This window comes from Felis catus, chromosome B1, assembly GCF_018350175.1.
Source record: "Felis catus isolate Fca126 chromosome B1, F.catus_Fca126_mat1.0, whole genome shotgun sequence".
NCBI classification, from domain to species: domain Eukaryota; kingdom Metazoa; phylum Chordata; class Mammalia; order Carnivora; family Felidae; genus Felis; species Felis catus.
In genome coordinates this window covers 164,223,459-164,244,919 of record NC_058371.1, presented here as the reverse complement: position 1 = coordinate 164,244,919, position 21,461 = coordinate 164,223,459, and the positions used below count along the sequence as shown (strand labels likewise).

The window sequence follows — 21,461 nt, the reverse complement described above, 5'->3', positions numbered from 1 at the left end:
AAATGTTAATGTATTTATTTAATATTTTAAATAAAAGGTAAAGTTTATCTTATTTGGAGTTGATATCACTTGAGGACAGTGAATGAGAAAATAAACACTGAAAATGAAAATTAAAAAAAAAAAACCCTTTATACTTGAAAGTATGCTTTATACTTTCTTTATACTGGAAAGGAATTACCCATGTTTTACTTTTAAAAAATGTTATCTGTATTCACTTTCAAACACAATTTAAAGATTAATTAGTATCAGTACTGCTTCTAGAAATAAATCTACGTGAAAATTTTGCCACAGTTAAAAAAATTACATTTTTTTTTTGATAAATTTACCTCTGCAAGATAAGTCACAAGATTAAATGTAGTATCTGAGAAGGAATCATGCAGATATCTACATACTACGTTGATCCAGTTAGAACAGTCTCTGGAATATGTGTGTGTACTATACAAACTCATCATGTGAGCCAGATTGACCAGCGCTGGGCATTTCTCTTCTGCACACACCTAAAAAACAAAGAAAATAGTGTCATTCACCCCAAATAAAGGCAATTTAAGGTTTAAACTTGATTTTATACTAAATGTATTTATTTAAAAATTTAGAGGTAGGTGTTGAAGCTTTAATGCATTTTATTTTAATCCAGTAGAAAAGTTAAACAAGAGAGGACAAGAAAAGAGGAAAAAAAAGCACAAGGTATTCCTGAGGCTCTGTAAAACTGCCTTTGGTAAAACCCCTACATAGTTTTGTAAATGCTACATATCATTTTATAACTGTTTTGGAAAATCCCTGCATGGTTCAGTGCACAATAACAACAGGCAGTCTCCACTGAGGAGTTTGCAGCCAGGTTGGGACCAGCCCCAGACCTTCCCTTCCCTGTGCCCCCCTCCCCACCCCTTCAGGGGAGCAGTCAACTGCAGAGCCGCTCACATGTGTGACATACTCAAAAGACTCTACGGGAGCTCTGATAGAGCTAAGTCCTGCACCTGCAGTGAATGACAGACAACCTGTAGGATAGACCCCAAACTGCTCTTCAGGAAATAAGCTCCTAAGATCCTTGGCCAGTAATTTAATGTCACTTCAAAATGTATTGACCTCCTAGAATTTGTTTGATACAACATTATGGAAACTGAATCCATAAATGTTTGTGGGGGATGCCTGGGTGGCTTAGTCGGTTGACTGTCCAACTTCGGCTCAGGACGTTCATGGGATCGAGCCCAATATCAGACTTTGCGTTGACAACGTGGAGCCTGTTTGGGATTTTCTGTCTCTCCCTCTCTCTGCCCCTCCCCTGCTCATGCTTGCTCTGTCTCTCTCTCAAAAATAAACATTAAAAAAAAAAAAATGTTTGGGAGGATCTTACTGATCACATGTACCTTGTTTGCTTGTTCCCTGAGTTACTGGTGAGGATGTTCCTTAGTCTGCTCTGGGGGGCACCTGAATAATGCAGAACTGGGAAAGGGCCACACTACTCTTTCATTCCCACCTATCACAGAGCTGTCCCTGAAATATCGTCTACTTTTCCGTTTTTCATTTTCCTCATTTATTCTACCATCTAATTGATGTTTTGTTAGGTATTTTCACAAACCTAGAACATTTACTTATTTATTTAAAATTTTTTTTCACGTTTATTTATTTTTGAGAGAGACAGAGTGCGAGCAGGGGACGAGCAGAGAGAGGGAGACACAGAATCTGAAGCAGGCTCCAGGCTCTGAGCTGTCAGCACAGAACCTGACACAGGGTTCGAACCCATGAACTGGGAGATCATGACCTGAGCTGAAATCGGAGGCTCAACTGACTGAGCCACCCAGGCACCCCAAACCTAGAGCATTTATTAAAGAAAGTATGGTTGACCCTTCAACAACACGGGATTTAACTGTGTGGGTCCACTTATATGTGGATTCTTTTCGATAAGTATAGTACAGTACTGTAAGCCTATTTTCTCTTCCTTATGATTTTCTTAGTAACATTTTTCTTTGCTCTAGCTTACTTTATTGTAAGAATACAGTATACATATAATATACAAAATATGTGTTAATTGACCTGTTTGTGTTATTGGTAGGGCTTACAGTCAACAGTAGGGTATTAGTAATTATGTTTTGGGGGAGTAAAAAGTCATATATGATTTTCAACTGTGCAGGGGGGGGTTGGTGCCCATAACCCCTGTGTTGTTCAAGGTCAACTGTAGAAAATTACCTTTTAAAATACATATATTTTTCAACTTTCAGATGAATATAACTATTACTTTGATTCATCATGAGGACATTATCATTGGATAGACCTGAAATATGAAGATATGTAAGGCTGTGAAGACCACGAAAAGTAACTTAAAAGCTGCTTAATAAAATTATTTAAAGTAGTTAGTTTCATGTATTACCCTTTTACCTATAACACATACACTAGGAAGAAAATAAATTTATGTTTCTCATTTGTATTTCAAAATATAATTAATCATCTATTTTTTTAAAATCACATAATTTTATCATTTCACAATTTGTTATTTTTTAGGAATAATTTTTATATTTTAAAATAAGTTCTTTTTGATTTTTTTTAGAAAAAGAGAATGTGAGCAGGGGAGAGGGGCAGAGGGAGAGCCAGAGAATCATAAGCAGGGCTCCATCCCACGACCCAGGGATCATGCGTGACCTGAGCCAAAATCAGGAGCTGGACGCTGAACCGACTCAGCCGCCCAGGTGCCCCATTAAAGTAATTTCTGTAAAGTAAAATTTTAAAGTGTGTATCTTCCTGAAAAATTCTTCTAGGATTCTTATGTTCTTAAAAAAACGGGTTTTTAAAGCATTATCTTTTTATTTGTTTAATCTCTACATGCAATGGGGGGCCTGAACTCAAGACCCCAAGACAAAGAGTTGCATTAAAGCATGATTTTTAAAAACCTTTAATTGAAAAGGAAGAAAATTCCTAGGAATGTATGCTGTGTAATTTTAAAGAAAATGGCTAAATCTGGATTTAATTTTGGAAATTTTGAATTACCAGGTTAAAATATGACTTCAAAAGACTGTCTTATAAGCAAACATTTTTAGCATACTATTTTTTGCCATAATGAATAGCTTAAAAGGACAATATTTGTCCTAAGTGTTGCCTCGTTTTGAAATCCTGTGCTCTCCAAGGGCACAAACAGAACTAGGGATATTTGCATAATGAGGAAGCACATAATGGCAGAAAATTGCTCTCAACAGTTTAAGTGAGAGAATAATTAAGGAATCCATTTAATTCACATCCTGCAGGTTGCTGAAAGCCGAGGGAAGGAACCTTTGTGTGCTGCTCAACAGGAAGAAAACAGACTTAACGACAATTTATGACGCACACAAAGCCATGTTTGATTTCTCAGAAACAAAAAGGTATCTAGGACTTTCCTGTGCTTTGCCCTGGTCAAGACGGCAGAGGCCTGACCCTCTGAGGGGTGCCCACATCCTTCGGGCTGGGCTGGGCTGAGTTCTTCTCTTAGGCCAGCATTCAGCAGGAAGTTCTCAGACGGGAAGTGTCACCTGCCATTCTAAATGCTCCTACTCTACTTCCCTGATGATAGGATTCATGCTTTTTATTTTTTGAAATCCCAAAGTAAGCCAATATGCTTTTTTTCCCTTTATATGTTCTTTCTTATCTCTCGTGGAAAAAAAAAATACATCTTTACAACATTTTTCTAATGATGTATCATTAGGATACTAAAAGGAAAGGTATTTTAATAAATTATTTTGTACCACTTTCAGACCTCATTAATGCAAATATGTGTTGTTGGGTGTTTAGGGCAATCCTTTTCAAAATTAAGATGTTTCCACTAACTATACTAATGGCTCTTTTTTTAAAAATACATGCTTTTAAAATGATTATGTTAAAAATCTCTCCCTATCTAATTTAGAAATTTACGGAGGGATGGATTCAACAGCACATTTTATTACATATGATCTTGCCACTTATTAAATATTATCTATCAAGATAACAAAAGGTTTCTAGTTTTGTGACTCTTAATGTGATTAATTGGGCTGGGATAACCCGGGGAGAAATCTGCATTTACCAGTCATGGGATTTGGGCACTGGAGAAGTGGGTGTTTTACTTGGCTTTCTGCATGCTTGCTCTTTCCCCTTACTGCTGTGTTACTTTTGTTAAATAACCCTCAGCTTTTAAAGGGCTGCTTATAGAAAAAGCTCTTCCAGAGAATTTTACTTGCTTATTCCCTTCTGTTGAAGATTTCTCTGCTTTCCCTCCCCCTGCTTTAGCTAGGTTATCTTATACTGCTATCTTATACTCCTCTCCCCCAGTTCACTTAATTTCCTGCTGTATGTACAGGACTTGTAAATTCATAGAACTCCTTCTTATAATTGTCTATATTTTCAGTTGTTAAAGCCTTTTTTCCTAAGACTCATTAACTGACAAAAAAAGAAGAAAGAAAGAAAGAAAGAAAGAAAGAAAGAAAGAAAGAAAGAAAGAAGAAAGAAAAGAAAGAAAATTAAGAATTAAGTTCAAGCAGAAGGCAAGTTATTTGGGTTATTTTTCTTGAGAGGAAATTATTTTAAAAATCATCTTTTTTAAAAGTATGATCAAGAGCTCTAACACTTTCGAGCAAATGTTAACAGATGACTTAAAAATAGCTACGTTCCTGTTTCAGAAACAATGGGAGGGAAAGAGCCAAATAAGGAAGGGGAAAGGATGAAGCCAGCAAAGAGAGACGAAGAGAATGTTTAAAGAAAAAAAAGGCAAAAATAAAAGAAGAGAGAACTTTCGGAGCCACAAAATGTGTTTTGCCCTCTTCTTCTCAGGGCCTTTGCACGTGCAATTTCTCATGCCTGGAAAACTTCTACCCTCGGCCCTGTCGTCCCTTGTTTCTCATCCAGGGATCTTAGTTTGGTTATTCCTATTCAGCCTGCAGTTGTCGGCTTTGAGAGGATTTCCTCTAGGCGGACTGTTGCCTTCTGTGCCCCGAGAGTACTGTCCTTTCACTGCACTTATCAGACAGACTCTATGGCCACTGTCTACTATTATACCCCTACTGTAAGGCCCACAGGGGCAAGTACTCTGTCTTCTTTGATTATCACTGCATTTCTGGCACCTAACCCAGTGCTCAGCAAATATCTGGTGGTGAACAAAGGAATGAATTGGAAGCTGATAGAGAAGCAGAAGACAAAAGTAGGGAAAGGGAACCGAAAAAGACTCAGACTCAGCGGAGCTTTACTCTAAACAAATAATTTTATTCACTGTGATTTGAACAGTGGTAGCTTACATCATGACTGCAAAACTCCTTTATATGGAGGAAAAGAATAAAAAGATGTGAAATTCACAGCGGAAGGGACGGTAAAAGATTTTTAAGAGATTCCCCCCTTTAAGGTAAACTCCAGAGAAATTTCCCGCTAGCGTTTAGCTTACCTTTGCTATTCGACTAGCTGTTTCTTTGCAAAACTGAGTTGGGCTGTCAAAATGCTGGATTAAGTGAGGCAATAAGCAAAGGATGTTAAGAGGAAAGCCTATCAAAAAAAAAAGCAAACAATAACCAATTTTTATTGCACATTATTTAAAAAATTCAAGGTATTTTTTTTTTAATGGTTCACGGAAACCATTTTCTTTTTATTTCCTGGAGTGCCTGATCTTCTAAATGCTTTCTTTCTTTTTTTTTTTTTTGCTTTTACCAAAGAATTTAAGCTATCTCACATATTAAAAACAACAACAACAATAACAACAACAGCAGCAGCAGCAACCCATGATTGTTTGTGGAAAAGCAGAAATTAGAGTTCAAAACAAATGATTAGTTTACATTTCACTACACTAGAAAGCAGAGAGCTGGTGCAATTCTGTTAAAATCACCTGACAACTGGGAAGGATCCACCAACGTGTGCTTGGAGACGGCGATGAGTTTACTGAGGAGGTGCACGGTCATCTCTTGTGTAGATACTGAGGTAAAACCCTTAAGGAAGAGCTGCTGAAGGCCTGGGAAGTTACTCCATTTCAATTTGCTTTGTACATTTTCAATCTTCTCTCGACTCTCTGATTTATCCAAAGGCAAATGGATAAGCAGTTTGTTGAGAAGCCTGAGAGCCAGGAGGTATTCATATTCGTAATCCGATTCTAATAGCGATGCTGCTATCCAAAAAATGGTGGCCATCAAGTTGGCAGGCTCAGTAGGGGACTGCACGTCATACATGCCTTTCTCTCGCAGGGAGGAAAGGCTTCTAGTCCTTGCTAAACTATTGCTATGGTTTATCCGTCCATCCATTATGTCCAGTGTGTTACTCCTCCGCCGGTCACCTCTTCGGTCACCAATTAAACTTAATCTCAAAGAGTTACTTCTTGCATTACTGTTATATCCCAAATAACTGCTGCTGTTAATGGGACTTGTGCTTAGATTGAGTTGTCCAGTGCTTTTCCTGTTAGCTGCATACTTGTTTCCCATTAGAGGATCATGGTATGAGGTTCTTTACAAAAAAAAAAAAAAGAAAGAAAGAAAGGAAAATAAATGCATGTACAATCGCTTCTTTGGCTACATTATTTACTCTCAGAGACACTGAAAAAAAAACAGTAACTGTTACCAGGACAAATTATGTTTCAGTATCGGACTTCGCTTCATCCAATTTCAGCCCTTTCCTCCATATTAAAGCAAAATGTGCAACAGTCTCTTTCCTACTGTGGCCAACTGTTTCCTGTGAGTTGGACGGCGTTTGATTTGAAGTGGAAATTCTGCTACCGTTATCACTGACCACCTTCAGCTCTGGGATTTAGTGAACATTACATCCAAAGCAGACCTCATCTGTCTTCTCCCCAAACTTGATGGTCCCCATATCCTTATTTCTGTTAATGCACACTCTTTACCCGCCCCCCGCCCCCCCTGCCCCCAAATCAAGCTCAAAAATGTATGTTTGATTTCTCCTCCCTCACATCCAATTATCACAGATTTAAAAATAATGACAGAATGCTTCCTGTATGTGCCAGGAGTATGGAAAAGCTAGGAATACTGAAGTCTGCTGGGGGAGATGGGTATGTAAGACTTTACTGCTTGTTACTTGCTTTATTCAAATATGAAGAAAGCACCGTGGGAACCCCCAAAATGGAGTAAGTATAGCGCTGCCTTCGGGGAGTTAGAAACATCCGAGATGGGTCTTGAAGGATAAATCGATTCAGGAGGTGCAAGGAAGAGAAAGCTGGAGGAGAGGAGCAATTTGTGGAAGGTGTGAGTCAGGAGGGGGCGGGCCTGCTGTGGGGCAAGGGGATGTCGAGCAGCGGGAACGGAGCCGGGCAGTGAGGCTGAAGCCGAGTCACACGCGGAACGGAGCCGGGCAGTGAGGCTGAAGCCGAGTCACACGCGGCAGCAGAAGGACCCCTGACCGGGCCATTACAAGAACACCACCGCCACACAGAGCGCTGGGACTTTTCGCATGGGCTCCCTGTCCGAGGCTCCTTTTCCCACTGCTGGTCCGTCGGAATGTTTTGGTATCATTCCCACCAGCAATATTAGGATAACTTAACGTTATGGTTAGGCGTATTCGGCTATGGCAGTTCTGTATACGAATCTACAGTTCGCCTGGATGCAATTCTTACTGAGAAAGGGCAGAAAGAAGATCGTAATGCTTCATGGTTTCGGCCAAAGTGTCAATCGCAGACTCCAATGTGAGCAGGAGTTCAATCACAAACCCCTAGGAGAAAAGGCAGGTCTTAATTCATTGTGCTTTGGAAAAAAAGGAAATTAGAATGGACTTCCCGAGGAGATTTAAAATTAGAACAAACTCAACATTAACATTACAAAATGATTAAACTCTAGAGCAACATGATCTTGCTGATTGATGAAAACTCCTCAAACTAATGGTTATAATGGCACCACGATCCACCCAAAATTGCTTAGGCCAAAAATCTACGAGTCATTTTTGTTTCTTTCTCTCACGTCTAAGTTAAGTCCGTTGGCAAGTCTTGAAAATACTACTTTAAAATATATCTGAAATCTGATGACCCCCCCTCCACACTTCCATAGCGTCCCGTCAGCTAAACTACCACCATTTCAGCGTGGACTTTTACAACGGCCTCTTAAATGACTCCTATTGCCCTCCTGAGGACTCTACCTAGCCTCCAGAGTGAATGTTTTAAATAGCAAACTATATCCATCACCCTCCTCTCAAGGCCTGTGAGTACTGTTCGCTATCACTTACAAGAAAAATCTCACCTCTCCCTAGACCCCACATAATCTGGACCTGTCCCCATCGATCTTCAGATGCTAGACACCACCATCCAATAAACTAGCCATACTGGTTTGCTCCATGTTCCTCAAAAACAGGCTTGTTGCTTCTGCCTCAGGGCCTTTGCACTCACTACTCTTATGTCTCTGCCTGAAATATTCTTCCGTATTATCACAGGACTCACTTCACTTACGTACGTGTTTAAAACTCACCGTCTCAGATGGTCACATATAAAACAGCTCCCTCTCCCATACCGCTCCTTAACCCATTACTCTACCTTATTATGTTCCTAGCATTAATCTCTAAATAAAAGTGTGTTACATATTAGTGGTGGATTAGAGGCTTATTTCTCCAACAGAATGTGAGCTCCAGAATGCCAGGAACTTGGTTGCTACCAGATCCCCAGTGTCTAGAACAGTGTTAATAAAATCATTAGTCTACATAGACTTAAGTTCTCTGTTGCATTATTTCACTTAATTTACCTCAACAACTCAACACTCTACATTTAAATTTAAATCCCAGGATAATATGCAAGTGTGGGCCGTATGTGTGTGTGTAAACGTAAAGCTTTCTCTGATTCGCACCGAAGTATGTGATTCGATTAGTATATTATTAAGTATCACGTACAAAATTTTGTCTCTTAATTCTTTGCCTGCTTGTTGGCATTTGATGCCAATGCCGTGTAACCATTATCTTGCTTGCCCTGCGGTGCTCTGTACTTGGCAAACGAGTCCTTGACAATGAGTAGCTGCTCAATGGCTGCTGAACGAAGTTAATGCAATACCTGTGCATCTTCTCCCGGATCCCCTACAGTTTCTACAAGTCTGGAGAGAACATCAGAAAGTGTAGTTGCAGAAAGAGGCTGCTTTAGGGCCCTGAAAATCTGGAAGGATCTCCCAGCATAGTGTCGAGAAGAACAAGAAAGTGCTGTTTGTAGAGCAACTTCACTAAGATGATGTTCCAAATGCATCCCTTCTGTGAAGACAAAGGAAACAAGTGAGTGCTTCTTGTTGCTTGGAATGCAGGGTTATCATCAGCCGCTAACCATTTTAAACCCGGCGCCCAGCTCAGCGCCTGGCCAACCGGGCAGGCACTCAGGCTTTATGGCAATGTTTTCTCTTTCCATTAAACCCCATTTGCATTTTACTTACTTGTTTTGTAATCTTTAAAAAAAAAAAAAGTATTTATTTATTTATTTTATTTGAGAGAGGGCACGAGTGGGGGAGAGGAGCAGGAGAGAGAAAACACGCAGCGAGGGGCAAAATCACCTCTAGTTGAGAACCACTACTTTAGACAGATACGGCTTTTTTTACAGTAACTTTCAGAATGTGTGGATTTCAGATCACAGAAGCCGCCTACTGTATAAAAAAGAATTCAAGTTTGTCCTCTCCATCTATGTTCCTTTAATGTAACCGTTTCATAATACACAACTGCCCTGTAACTTGATTATGCCACCACACACAAAATGAAGCACCCCGGAATGTCACAAGTGGCTTTCTTATTTTTTAAGGAGTAACTTAATTTTTCAAGGAATAACTTAATTTTCCTTCAATCAAAAGCTATCCATCATCACTAATAACTTCAAAAAGAAGACCTGTCTAAAACTTTTCACTTTAGACTTCTCAACTGTCAACTCACGGCTACACATGACCAGAAGTTTTCGCGTCACATGAAAAAGTCTCATTGAGAGTATTATCTGAACTCTTTAATGAAAGATACCTGAGCTTGACTGCTTAAAAACAGAAACCACATGTTTCAAAAATGTAGTTAACTGCTCAGCACTCTTGATGTTAGGATTCTTGGCAGAAACATCCTCATGGTTCCAAAGGGGCCCTCTTTTTCTGAAAACAGAGAACAGACATAATGCCCGTGGTTTTCAACTTACATTAACGGTTTTACTCACAGTTACATTAGATGTGCCTTTGCCATGAGAAAGGACAGTAGTGGGCTAAGCCAAATAGTGCGTCGCACAGTCGACTACTATTTACACACTTGAGCATGTGATGGTTTATGGCAAGGAGAGGAAGATCCAGGTTACACGTGATTTCAGTCTTCCATCATTGCAGTTGGACTCTCTCAGAGGTGGTAAGAAAGGATGACAGACTTTTACGAAGTGAGAAGAGCACTGGGAACTGCTTATGTGTCATAGGTCACAGCAGTATAATTTGGAGAGGCTAGAATGTATTTAGATTGCAATGCGAAGCAAATAATTTACTAGCTGAAGATCCAGCATAAGTTTAAGAGAGAACGGTTTCCTGTTGACTCTTTCTTTAAAACATCTTTGCATTCTCAAGGCTGCTGCCTTGGTTAGTAAGGGTTCAACCCCGTATCACCTCAGGCCCAAAGTGCCCTGAAAACCTCCTTTGTGGTCACGTAGCCACCAGTATCTGACAGCTCTAATTCATCCCGTTCGTTGCTCCGAGACTGATTTTCCTCAACCTATTTCTTTAATTGTGCTTCTCACCCTTCCCATCCAGCTCCAGGATTTTCAATAACGTCTGCTTTCTTGAAAGATCTGTAGCCTATGGCTGAGGCCTCAGAGCCCTCCAGTTTGACTTCTCCCTGGACTACAAAGTTTTCTTGTCCAGAAACTTTTCCCTCAGCATTACAGTCAGACTGGGTTACTCGCCATTTCCAATACTTTATTTCTCAAGCCCCTGATGGTTTCGCTCTCTTGCTGTGGGACACCAGCCCCCCTTCTTTCTCCCCATCCGTTTCTTCTATACTTACGGTGCCTTGCAAAGAGCAGGCGATCATAAATAAATATTTGACGACTGACTGATAATGTAGCTAATGAAAGTGATGAATATGTCTTCAGGTAAGACTGTATTCTCTTTGGGTACTTGGTATCCAGACACACTTGAGGCCCTCCTCCAGTATAACTGTGTGAGCACAACAGGAGAAAGTCTTTGGAGGCATCCAAGTTTCTAAGTATCACCCAATACAAACCTGTGTATTCCCAGTCAGTGGCACACCAGAAATCAAAAACAGGGTTCACTGTAGCTGACAAAAAAGAATGACTTAACACAGGTATGTTGTCAGAATGGTGAGAGCTGTAACGTTACCTTGAGGTAATGAATTCCATGAGGGTTTTGACTTTTCCATCCTGCTCTACGGAGATGTCGACCTCATTGAGGAGAGTGGTGTGTAGATGGGAAATGGCAGCGCTGTTATTTCCTAAGCTGATACTAGAAGAGGTAGAACTTGAGCTAAGCCCTGAGTCAGTCATAGGGGAGGGCTGGTAATCAGGTATAAAATCACTAACGCCCGCTGTAAGAGAAAGATGGCCGTCAATACCCAGACATGAAAGGATCTCATACACTATGGAAAGCGTCAAACTATCCTTCCTTACAGGAACCTGTAGTTCCTTACAGGTTATGTGGGACACATGAGGGAATCTGTTGCTGTCAGCTGATACAAATCAGCACTCCTTCTGCGGGAACCTCATAAGCACCAAATTCTATCAAGTGACTTTGGGGGGCAAACATTGTCTCCCACAGCCTGTTATTAAAACTTAGCTATTTGGGTTTGCTGTGAAGTCTTTTGCTGCCATCTGCTGAAGAAAGCTGAAAGTGGCACTTTCCTAATATTTCGGCACATTGCCTCAATGTGTATTAAGTCAGTCTTCTTACTAACTACAGGGTTTTCACTAAAGAACTTTAACCCTGTATCTGACATTACATGATTAGTAAGAAATGTAATTTTATTTCATTTTTTAAAAACAATTATTTTCTAGGTCATCTATTATTAACCTGATGATACAGACAAATGGATAAGTAAGTTAGGGCTATTAGGAAAGAAGAAAATAGAACTTGCAAAGTAAATTAAAAAAAAAATGACACCAATAGTGAAATAACTTTTATATTAAAGTCTCATTAATTTGGACCGCATTACTTCCAAATGTATAATTTGGAATTTACTAGACTTAAAAATGCCTAACATTTCAAAGACAGCAAACATAATCAAATGAACAATAAAATGTTAATGTCTTGCTTTGTTCATTTCTCAGATCTTGAGAGCACGAGGAATGTAATACAGGTTCAACATCTTCTCATAACTGTGCTCCGTAAGCGAAGCACTGTTTCACTGATCCTCAACCTGCATGTTGAGAACTTAAAATTCTTATGACAAAGAAAGACCCTTACAGGTGATACAGACTCAAATACTCCGAGTTTAATTCTTTCACCAGTTAATGATGTAAATGGTACTTAAAATCATAAAACTACACTTAAAGCCTTTCAACTTTTATTTAGTTGACTTTCTCTGTTATAGTTTCCAAATGAACGAAGCATGATTCCATTGTCAAACTGGACGTTTAAAGCAAATACCTGTGCAAGTGTAATCTAAGTGCGCGGTCTGTTTGACCGTGAGCGCCCTGGGCTCGTTAAACTCCCTGTTCCTGAGCAGGACAGAGGCAACAGCGCGGATGTTACTGCTGGGTCCCGTGACTATTAGCAGGTGCAGGAGCAGGCGCTTACAGTGCTCGTACACCTCGGGGTGGCAGTGGTCAGACCCTGAGAACGACAGTTGGAAATCATCGTCAGTGAAGAGAAATCACAAGTACCCTTACCTTCAAATGCATATTTTATTTTATTTTATTTTTTAAAATGTTTTATTTATTTTTGAGAGACGGAGAGAGAGGGAGAGACAGAAAGAGAGACAGAGTGCCAGCAGGGGGTTGGGGCAGAGAGAGAGGGAGACACAGAATCCGAAGCAGGCTCCAGGCTCGGAGCGGTCAGCATACAGCCCAATGTGAGGCTCAAACTCACGGGCTGGAGATCATGACCTGAGCTGAAGTCGGAAGCTTAATTGACTGAGCCACCCAGGCACCTCCCAAATGCATATTTTAAAGAAAAGCAGAAAATACAGAAAATATTTTGTACAAGATGATGTACCACACGGTAATTCTTATTGGCCTGGAGTTGGTAACAATAGCCTATTGTCTTACAGTTAGCAGGGGGAATCAAGACAAGTTTTCAATGCATCTTGTGTCTAAAACTTAGAACCTATTAGAAATTATTACTCTGTGACAGAATACTCAATGTAAATGACTTTTTTTTTAAAGGCAAGCATTTTTTGTGCCTAGCGCACAATGAAAAGTCAGTAGATGTTTGATTACTGAAACATCGAAGTAATAAATGTGCACATCAGGAAAACTTCAGGTAAGATGACTACCTTGACTTTCTTCAAGAAGCCAATCCTACAAGCATGAAAAGTATTGTGGTGGATCCCACAGATGGTCCCTATTGTGGACCGTCTGATTATTACAGCTCAAAGTCCACTGTTACTGAGGGCACAGTGGACTTTCAGCTGTAATAATCAGATGGTCCACAACCCCATTCTTTTGAGAAATACTTGGACCTCATTTTAATTTTCCTTTTACTCTGCAAATTTCCAGTCTGACAGGTAAGTTAACTTTACTCTTGCTGTGGGTACCGAATTTTTCCTGCTAGACGGTAACTGTGTTTGTGAGCAGTGGAGGGACGACAGGACAAGAACGGGAACGCGAAGAGAAGACCTGTTTGTGGTTACAAGAGAGGCGAGGACTGACTCCCTATTAGACCATGAGAATCCCCGTAAAAAGTGTCATGGGAGTTACGTACCAAACAACGGTTAACAGAAATACCAAAAAACCAGACCGCCTTTAAATTGTCACAGAACTATAACGTCATGTTGAGTCAGAGCCAGCGTTAATTACCTATAAAAATTGCATGAAGAAGAAGATGGAGGTAGCTTCCCCATTCCACCTTCACACTGTGGTCAATGATCAGATCCGTCAAAAGGATCACAGCTATGTTACACCTGTGACAAACGAGACGCCTGTTACTGTCGCAGCAGAGTAAACCTGGAGCGAATCTCATGCCAGTTACTTGCAGCCTTTAATATTGTATTTTATGGACAAATACAACCTCTCAAGAAAAAAAGAGGAAAAGAAATATAGCTGAAGAAACCGTTAAGTGATGGTTCTAGAAAAAAACATTACCTGCTAAGGGCTCCCCAAAGGCAAGGGCCACATTTTCTTCATCTTCAACCCTGACACCTAGCACACTGCTTGCCACATAGTAGGTGTTCAGTACGTGTTGGTTACATTAATACATTTTGAAAGAATGCCGTAACTATTCTACTGTGATTCTGCTAAGTAAAATTCAGTTTAACGCAACTCCAAACAACAGTGCCTCTAGTACTGCGAGATATTTTTCAGAGGAAGTAACTGGGTCCCAGAAAGGTCAAGTAACTATGCCAGACACCCAGAAAAGCAGCAGCAGACGTAGATTTAATAGTATTAATGGTAAACAGAGGTCTGAGTGTTGAGACTTCTCGAAATCTAAACACATGGATCTGATTTGTTGTAGCATGTCAAGAGAGAAGTGGCTTTTATTCTGTGTTGTCAGATAGCATAAAGAAAGCTGAAAGTATTAAGCAGCGATTTGGCTCGTATGAAATAGGAATGATGCTGTAGTCCACCTGTGAAGAGGTAATCCAGGTGATGACGTTTCAGGCAAGTAATCCACCAGTGGTGACCAGCAGCCTCCAGCTGGTGGGAAGGGTAGTGGCTCTCCTTGATTATGCTCCATCACTTTCAGTCGCCAATTAGAATAAAGTGGCATTGAATCACCTATCAAAATAAAATGATCTCATTTTCTACACCATCTCTTTTCTGCCAACATACGCAAACGCTAGTAAGACACCAACGATTTACAGCATTGGAAAGTGATACAAAATAACTTCCCACTCTTCGGACATAGGTTTGCTAGGAAGACCTGCGCACAAACACTATCACACTAAGCAAATCAGAGACGGAAAGAGGTATCCATTCGGGCTCTATCCTTTCTATCAAAGCAAAACTATACCAGCGCTTCATGAGATTTCAGAGTTCACGTCCAAGCCATGAAACCACATTATAGGTCAAGCTGCCTTGTCACCAGGGCCTTCTGGTAAGTTACTCTAAATTTTCTGAGACAGGGCCAACACAAACCCATCTTAAAAGGAAATCTGCTCTACCGCAGTGGGGCTGCAGGGTGCAGTGAAAAATGGCATCAGGAGATGTGAATTCTGTGTGACGTGGGTAAGTCACTTAACCTCTCTGGACCTCAGTTCCATCATGTGCAAAACGAGGAGATTGGACCAGATCACCTTCAGGGTCAACTTCCCAGTCTGAAGGCTTTTGCCCTTCTACTCCACTCTACCTCAGTGTTCTAGTGAGACTTGGGTAGATATTCACTTTACCATTAATTGCAAGGGAGAACTTTTCAGTAAAACATAAATCCACAGAAAAAGAGCCAACCTATTAAAAAAAAAAAAAGCAAAAAAAAAAAAAAAAAAAAGCAGGCTGTAGTCAGTGTCTATGATGCTTCTTGAGAACCAATTCTTATGTTCCTGTTGACTCGTCTATAGGGACCCTGTGCTTTTAAAACAAATTTCCCCCATTCGTGCTTCTCCTCAAAATCAGGACATTTCAGGTTATGCTGGAACACCACTAGTGGCAGTTAAACACTTCTTAAAAACAATTTGCCAGAAAAATATATATTTACTAAAATTAATATATTAATAATACACCTTGCCATTGTAGTTATAAAAAACATTTGGAACTTATTACTTTTTTCTTCTTCATAAGATCCTCCAGAGCTGCTACTGTATCGAGATTCTAGTCTGTGATGTTGACGATTTAAGTGACTGTTTAGTCCACTGTAGATGTCTAGGTGCACATAGCTATGGGAATGATCATGGAGTTAGTCACAGTTCATGGAAAAATGGTATTTGTACTTTCAGTTTCACTTTCTATGTTTAAAAAAGAACACAGTACATCAACTATTAACAAAAGTTTACTATGAGACACACGCACACACACACACACACACACACACGTTAATTTCCATCTTATAGTTCAAAAGCTTAAGATTTAAAGTCAATTATTTCTACCTGAAGATTTTTCTTAAATGGGGTAGTAATGTTCTGATAAAGCCTATTTTATAAAGAAGATAGGCAGAGTGAATAGCCATTTAGGAAAGTCTAAAACTGTAAACAACACAAAAAGAGAGAACATACTCTACCTATTCATCCGTTAGAGCGCATAAAAGAATCTAGCAAGTCAGCATTTTAATGATGAAATAGGCAATGTGGAAAATTTCCAAAATGGAAATGTATTTCTTCACTAGAATTTTGAAATATACATTCTATGAAATATACATGCCAATGCAGAAGTTATCATTTATTCTGATAATCAGGCTCTGTCAAACCGAAAGGCTAATGAAGAACAAAGGGGTACTTACCTCTCTTCAATATTCTCTTTTATGGGCTTATTATCGGGATTGCTGTCTATGGGAGCTACCATTGTATTGCTACTGGAAGTAGTTCCTGCAATCAGAAATAAAACAGTATCTGTGAACTTAAAGCCTGGGATAACTCAGTAAGAACAAAAGATTTCAAAATTACAGATGTTAAAACTCCACTAAAATGAGAGCAATGTGATTTTTATAAAGGAATGTACTTGGGGCAGTTGGGTGGCTCAGTCAGTTGAGCATCTGACTTTGGCTCAGGTCATGATCTCCCAGTCCATGGGTTTGAGCCCCGCACTGGGCTGTGTGCTGACAGCACAAAGCCTGGAGCCTGCTTTGGATTCTGTGTCTCCCCCCGCCTCTCTCTGCCCCTCCCCAACTCTCACTCTGTGTCTCTCCCTCTCTCTCAAAAATAAACATTAAAAAACATTTTTTTAAAATAAAAAGGGACGTACTCATAACAACCAAGAGGGAAAGGAGACAGCAGCAACAAAATTTTGGATGGTTGAAAACAAATGGACAAGAAGTAATTAAGCTTTAAGAAAGCTGAATCTTAAGCTGGTCATGGGGTAAACCAAGAAGCTTCCATATCTATGCTGTTGAACCTCCAAAAGGTTCAGGAATTCATAGCTTTGAGTATCTCTGGGAGTACTCTGAAGGTGTTGCTAAAACGGCAGGCTTGGTTGAAAATCTATTTCAGAGGTTTTGGTCCCCAAAATCTATACCCCTTCCTCTTGTAACAGGGTGGCTCTCTCCCTACACTTCCAGAAATCTTTTCTGATAAGAGTAAATCAAAGATTTCTGGACTAGGGCACATAATTACAGCTGAAAGAATAAGAACTTTATTGAGAATAGGGGAATTGAATGAAAATATACATCCTAAAATTTGAGATTGTATCCCCTTGAAACCTTCTCACCCCATGGGGCTACCAGAAGGCTTAAAGACTATGCTGTGTGTATGTGTGTGTGTTATCTATGGATTAATGTATTTGTACACACATACACAGACAGCTCTACACCCTCTCCTTTAGGCAGATGGCTAGTAGAGTTTTGTCTGGGGAATCTGATTAGTCATCCAAGAGAAGAGACCTATAGACACTTACATCAATGAAATCATCATACAACAAATGACAAAGTCAATAAGTTCCATGTATACCTACAAAACATCCAATCAACTTAAAAAAATTTTTTTTAATGTTTATTATTTTTGAGAGAGAGAGAGCATGAGCAAGGGAGGGGCAGAGAGAGAAGGAGACACAGAATCAGAAGAAGGCTCAGCACAGAGCCCAACATGGGGTTGAACCCGTGAACTGTGAGATCATGACCTGAGCCGAAGTCAAATGCTCAACGGACTGAGCCACCCAGGTGCCCCCCAGTCAACTTTTTAATATTCCACTCTTTATCAAAAGACAGATCTAGAATTGGTAGACTTTTGAGAAAAGCTTTTACTAAGACAAATCAAAACAGAACTATATAGATACAATAGGAACTTTTGCTGGGAGAAGAAAACTTCATCAGATAAGGAAGACAGTCCAACCATGAAACATGAATAAGGCGTTCCTAAAAAAAAAAAAAAAAAACGAAACAAAAAACTAAAGAATAAACTCTTCAGAATTAAAAATATTAGAAGCTTTCAATGGAAGTGTTATTAGAAATCCCTTAGAAAGTAGAACACAAAGAGCTAAAAGAGCTAAGAGATGAAAATAGATCCCAGAAAATAAACTATAAAAGATTTCTAATTATACAGATGTTATTAACATGACAGAAACATTCAATACAAACCGAGTGACAAATAATTTCATGGAAATGTAATTTAAAATAGTCTCAGTATTATATTGGTTTTAATGGAAGTTATTCCCTCAGGGACACAGTTTCTTCAACTTAAAATATTATAATAACTATACCTGTGTGTGTGTGTGTGTGTGTGTGTATCACTTACATGACTGTATTATATATGCCCAAATAATTATAATATGAAATTACAGAGTAATTCAACAAGTGAGCATTTTCTATATTTAACACACTAATTATATTCATTAAAAAATGCTTGTTGTAGAAGGGGAGGGTGTGCCTGGGTGGCTCAGTTGGTTAAGCATCCGACTCACGGTTTTGTCTCAGGTCATGATTTCGTGGTTCATGAGATCGAGCCCTGCACTGGGCTCTGTGCTGACAACGTGGAGCCTGTTTGGGATTCTCCCTCTCCCTCTCTTTCTGCCCCTCCCCTGCTTGTTCGGTCTCTCTCTCTCTCTCTCTCTCTCTCTCTCTCTCTCTCTGTCTCAAAACAAATAAATAAACTTAAAAAAAATGCTCGTTGTATCTATATTCCAGTTCCAAATACATATGTAAATACGTTTCCCTCTGTAGTATTAAGAATTCTCACACTGTCAAACTTCATCTCTCATATGAAGATTTACAAAGTCTTGTGAAGTTAATTACCATACATGACTCATGTTTGCTTTCGTTTTGTTTTTTTTTTTCTTAATTTTAGAGACAGCAAGTGGGGCGGGGGGGATGGGCAGAGGGAGAAAAAGAGAGAGAGAGAGAGAGAGACAGAGAGAGACAGAGAGAGACAGAGAGAGGGAGGGAGGGAGAGAGAGGAAATCCTAAGCAGGCTTCATGCCCAGCGTGCGGCCCGACGGGGGCGCTGTTATTTTCTCGATGATGTTTAAGGCAAATGCTTGCTAGGGTGAACAATTATGTCGAGCTTCTCTTTTGAGACCAAGTTACCAGTTTCAAATGGCTTCTCACCTGAGGTGACAGAAGGGATTTTGCAGCTGGAAGTGATGCGGTAATACGGGGGGTTATCCATGTGAGTGACCCCCGAGCTGACGGGGTCGGTCAGCTGCAGTTCCCGCACCAGCTCCTCCAGCAACTGCATCGTTTTGTCTCTACCTAAATAGACAATAACTTTCTTCACCTGTCACAAAAGAAATTGTGTGGAGAAGAAAAAGCCAAAGTTTTATTTCACAAATTGGTCTTGAAACACATTTTAACAGATAAGTTCGACTTTAAATAGTAGGTGAATAAGCACGACTTAAATCTGAACATCAATCAGCAACAGGGCATTAGTCAGCTTTCCAAACACAGTCCACCCCTCCTGGCCCAGTGTTACACTTATGACTGGATATTGTTTAATGGTTCCCACCGTATCTACGACATCACTATTTTTTTTTTTTTAAGAAAAGGAAAAGCTAATTGCTTTTCTGTAAATCAGTTTCTTTTTAATGGAAAGACTGCAATTAATAAGATCATCCCAAATTTCCTGTTATTTTCAGTCAGTCAGACTTCAGACCCAGAATGGAGTTTTTATTCTGCTTTTCCTATACTCCCTATCTAACCCTGCAGTACACAGTAGTGATCCACTAGAACCGGACTCCAGACCGCACAGCCTGGACTGCAGTGTAGACACATACTAGCTATGCGATCGGACAGCTACTCTCCATTTTCTCTTCTGCAAAACGGGGACAGGAGCACCCACTTCATATAGCTTGTTAGGATTACGTAAGATTTAATGAAGCATTTTAAATATGCCTAGCACAGAGTATGAGTTACATAAGTGAAAGCACAGAGTATGAGTCACATAAGTTCTGCGTGTTGGCAATATGCATTACTGAATCGCTTACTAACTGATTGGCCTCTTTTTCCCTTTGTACTTCAACCCTTGCAACTCAAAACATGTGGTCCGCCGGCATGGGCATCATCCCTGGGAGCTGCTAGAAATACAGAGTCTCAGGCTCCACCCTCCAAGTCAGAACTAGATGCCCCGGTGATTCATCTGCACACAGACAACTGAGAAACTCTGATTCACAGGAGCCCGGGGGCAAATCTTAAAACGTGTTTTATTATATCATACCAGAATCTTATAATGATTACCCATTGACTTACACACAGCTCTGTATCTCTCCAACCTGCTCTATTCGCTAATTCTCTGTTCCCGGGTTCAGTCGCCCCAGACCCTGCCAGGTGCCCTCCTGCCCCTGTGCCTTTAACCTGTCTGACTGTAAGGAACTCCCTCAATCCAGCCAAGTCTTCAAGCCCCAGCCCCGCCCCGACTCCACTGCCTTCTCCGCAAAGCTTTCCCAACCTTTCACAAACAGATCTGGGTTGGAATCCACTCTACTAAGTGACAGAGCTAAATGGCTGTGTGGCATTGGGGAAGTGACTCTTCTCTCTGCCCTGTTTTATTCACATGTAAAACTGCAGTAATCTTAGCAAACTCAGATCTATTCTGAGAATTAAATGAAACAATGTCGATGAGGTGCCTGTACCCTGCCTGCTCTATAATAAGTGATTAAGAAGAGATAATTAAGAAATTATCATTGTCATCAAAAAGTTCCTTTTAAGTTTCTGGCAAATGGTTATCCCCTGAATTTCATCTTGGCTTCTTGGGAGTTATAACTTCATGCCTGTTTCTTCTTCCAGCCCAATTCACTCATTCATCCATCCAATTTACGGGTGGCGTCTATGTGCCAGGCACTGTTCCAGGCTCTGGGAAGACAGCAATGAACCACACAGACAAAATCCCTGCTCTTGAGGAGAATCTACTGGACTGATGGAGGCAAAAGCAATGAGGCAAATAGGTAAAATATATGTTTGATGATGAGAAGTGCTGGGAAAACCAAGCAAGCAGGGAAAGGAAAAAGAGAGTAGGGGTCAGAACAGGGCATCTGCAGTCTTGGACAGGATGACCAGCAAGGGCCTCAATGAGAATGGACATCTAAGGAAAGACCTGAAGGAGGTGAGGGAGTGAGCAATGTGGCTACGTAGGGAAAGTGCAGAGGCCCCAAGGTGGGAGTGCCAGAGAGCAGGGCAGCAAGGGTGTCAGCAGGGCCTGGGGCAGGGGGTCTGGGGGAGAACATGAGGAGATGAGCTCAGAGAGATACGTGAGACCCTGTAACCTTCTACCACACACCCACCCTTCTCTGAGTGTTTCTCGACGAACGGCAATCCCTGTGGCATGCCTTAAGAACGCTTTCAGTAACCAAGTTAACTCGGGAGATGTCAGGCGGAGCAAAGCTAGGAAAT

General features: G+C 40.4%; 1 protein-coding gene across 9 annotated transcripts in view; it reads right to left on the bottom strand.

The window, feature by feature from the left end:
- Positions 1 to 21,461, bottom strand: part of FRYL (FRY like transcription coactivator) — a 272,435-nt gene that overhangs the window by 45,361 nt on the left and 205,613 nt on the right. For all 9 annotated transcript variants that reach the window (XM_019829525.3, XM_019829524.3, XM_045056397.1 and 6 more), the window contains 13 exons: positions 19,185 to 19,353; positions 16,431 to 16,515; positions 15,758 to 15,870; positions 14,626 to 14,776; positions 13,859 to 13,962; positions 12,489 to 12,674; positions 11,226 to 11,430; positions 9,880 to 10,001; positions 8,945 to 9,135; positions 7,532 to 7,626; positions 5,804 to 6,411; positions 5,369 to 5,466; positions 327 to 497 (listed from right to left, as the gene is read on the bottom strand). In XM_019829525.3, the coding sequence (XP_019685084.1) occupies positions 327 to 497; positions 5,369 to 5,466; positions 5,804 to 6,411; positions 7,532 to 7,626; positions 8,945 to 9,135; positions 9,880 to 10,001; positions 11,226 to 11,430; positions 12,489 to 12,674; positions 13,859 to 13,962; positions 14,626 to 14,776; positions 15,758 to 15,870; positions 16,431 to 16,515; positions 19,185 to 19,353 (2,298 nt within the window). The remainder of the gene's footprint in view (positions 1 to 326; positions 498 to 5,368; positions 5,467 to 5,803; positions 6,412 to 7,531; positions 7,627 to 8,944; positions 9,136 to 9,879; positions 10,002 to 11,225; positions 11,431 to 12,488; positions 12,675 to 13,858; positions 13,963 to 14,625; positions 14,777 to 15,757; positions 15,871 to 16,430; positions 16,516 to 19,184; positions 19,354 to 21,461) is intronic.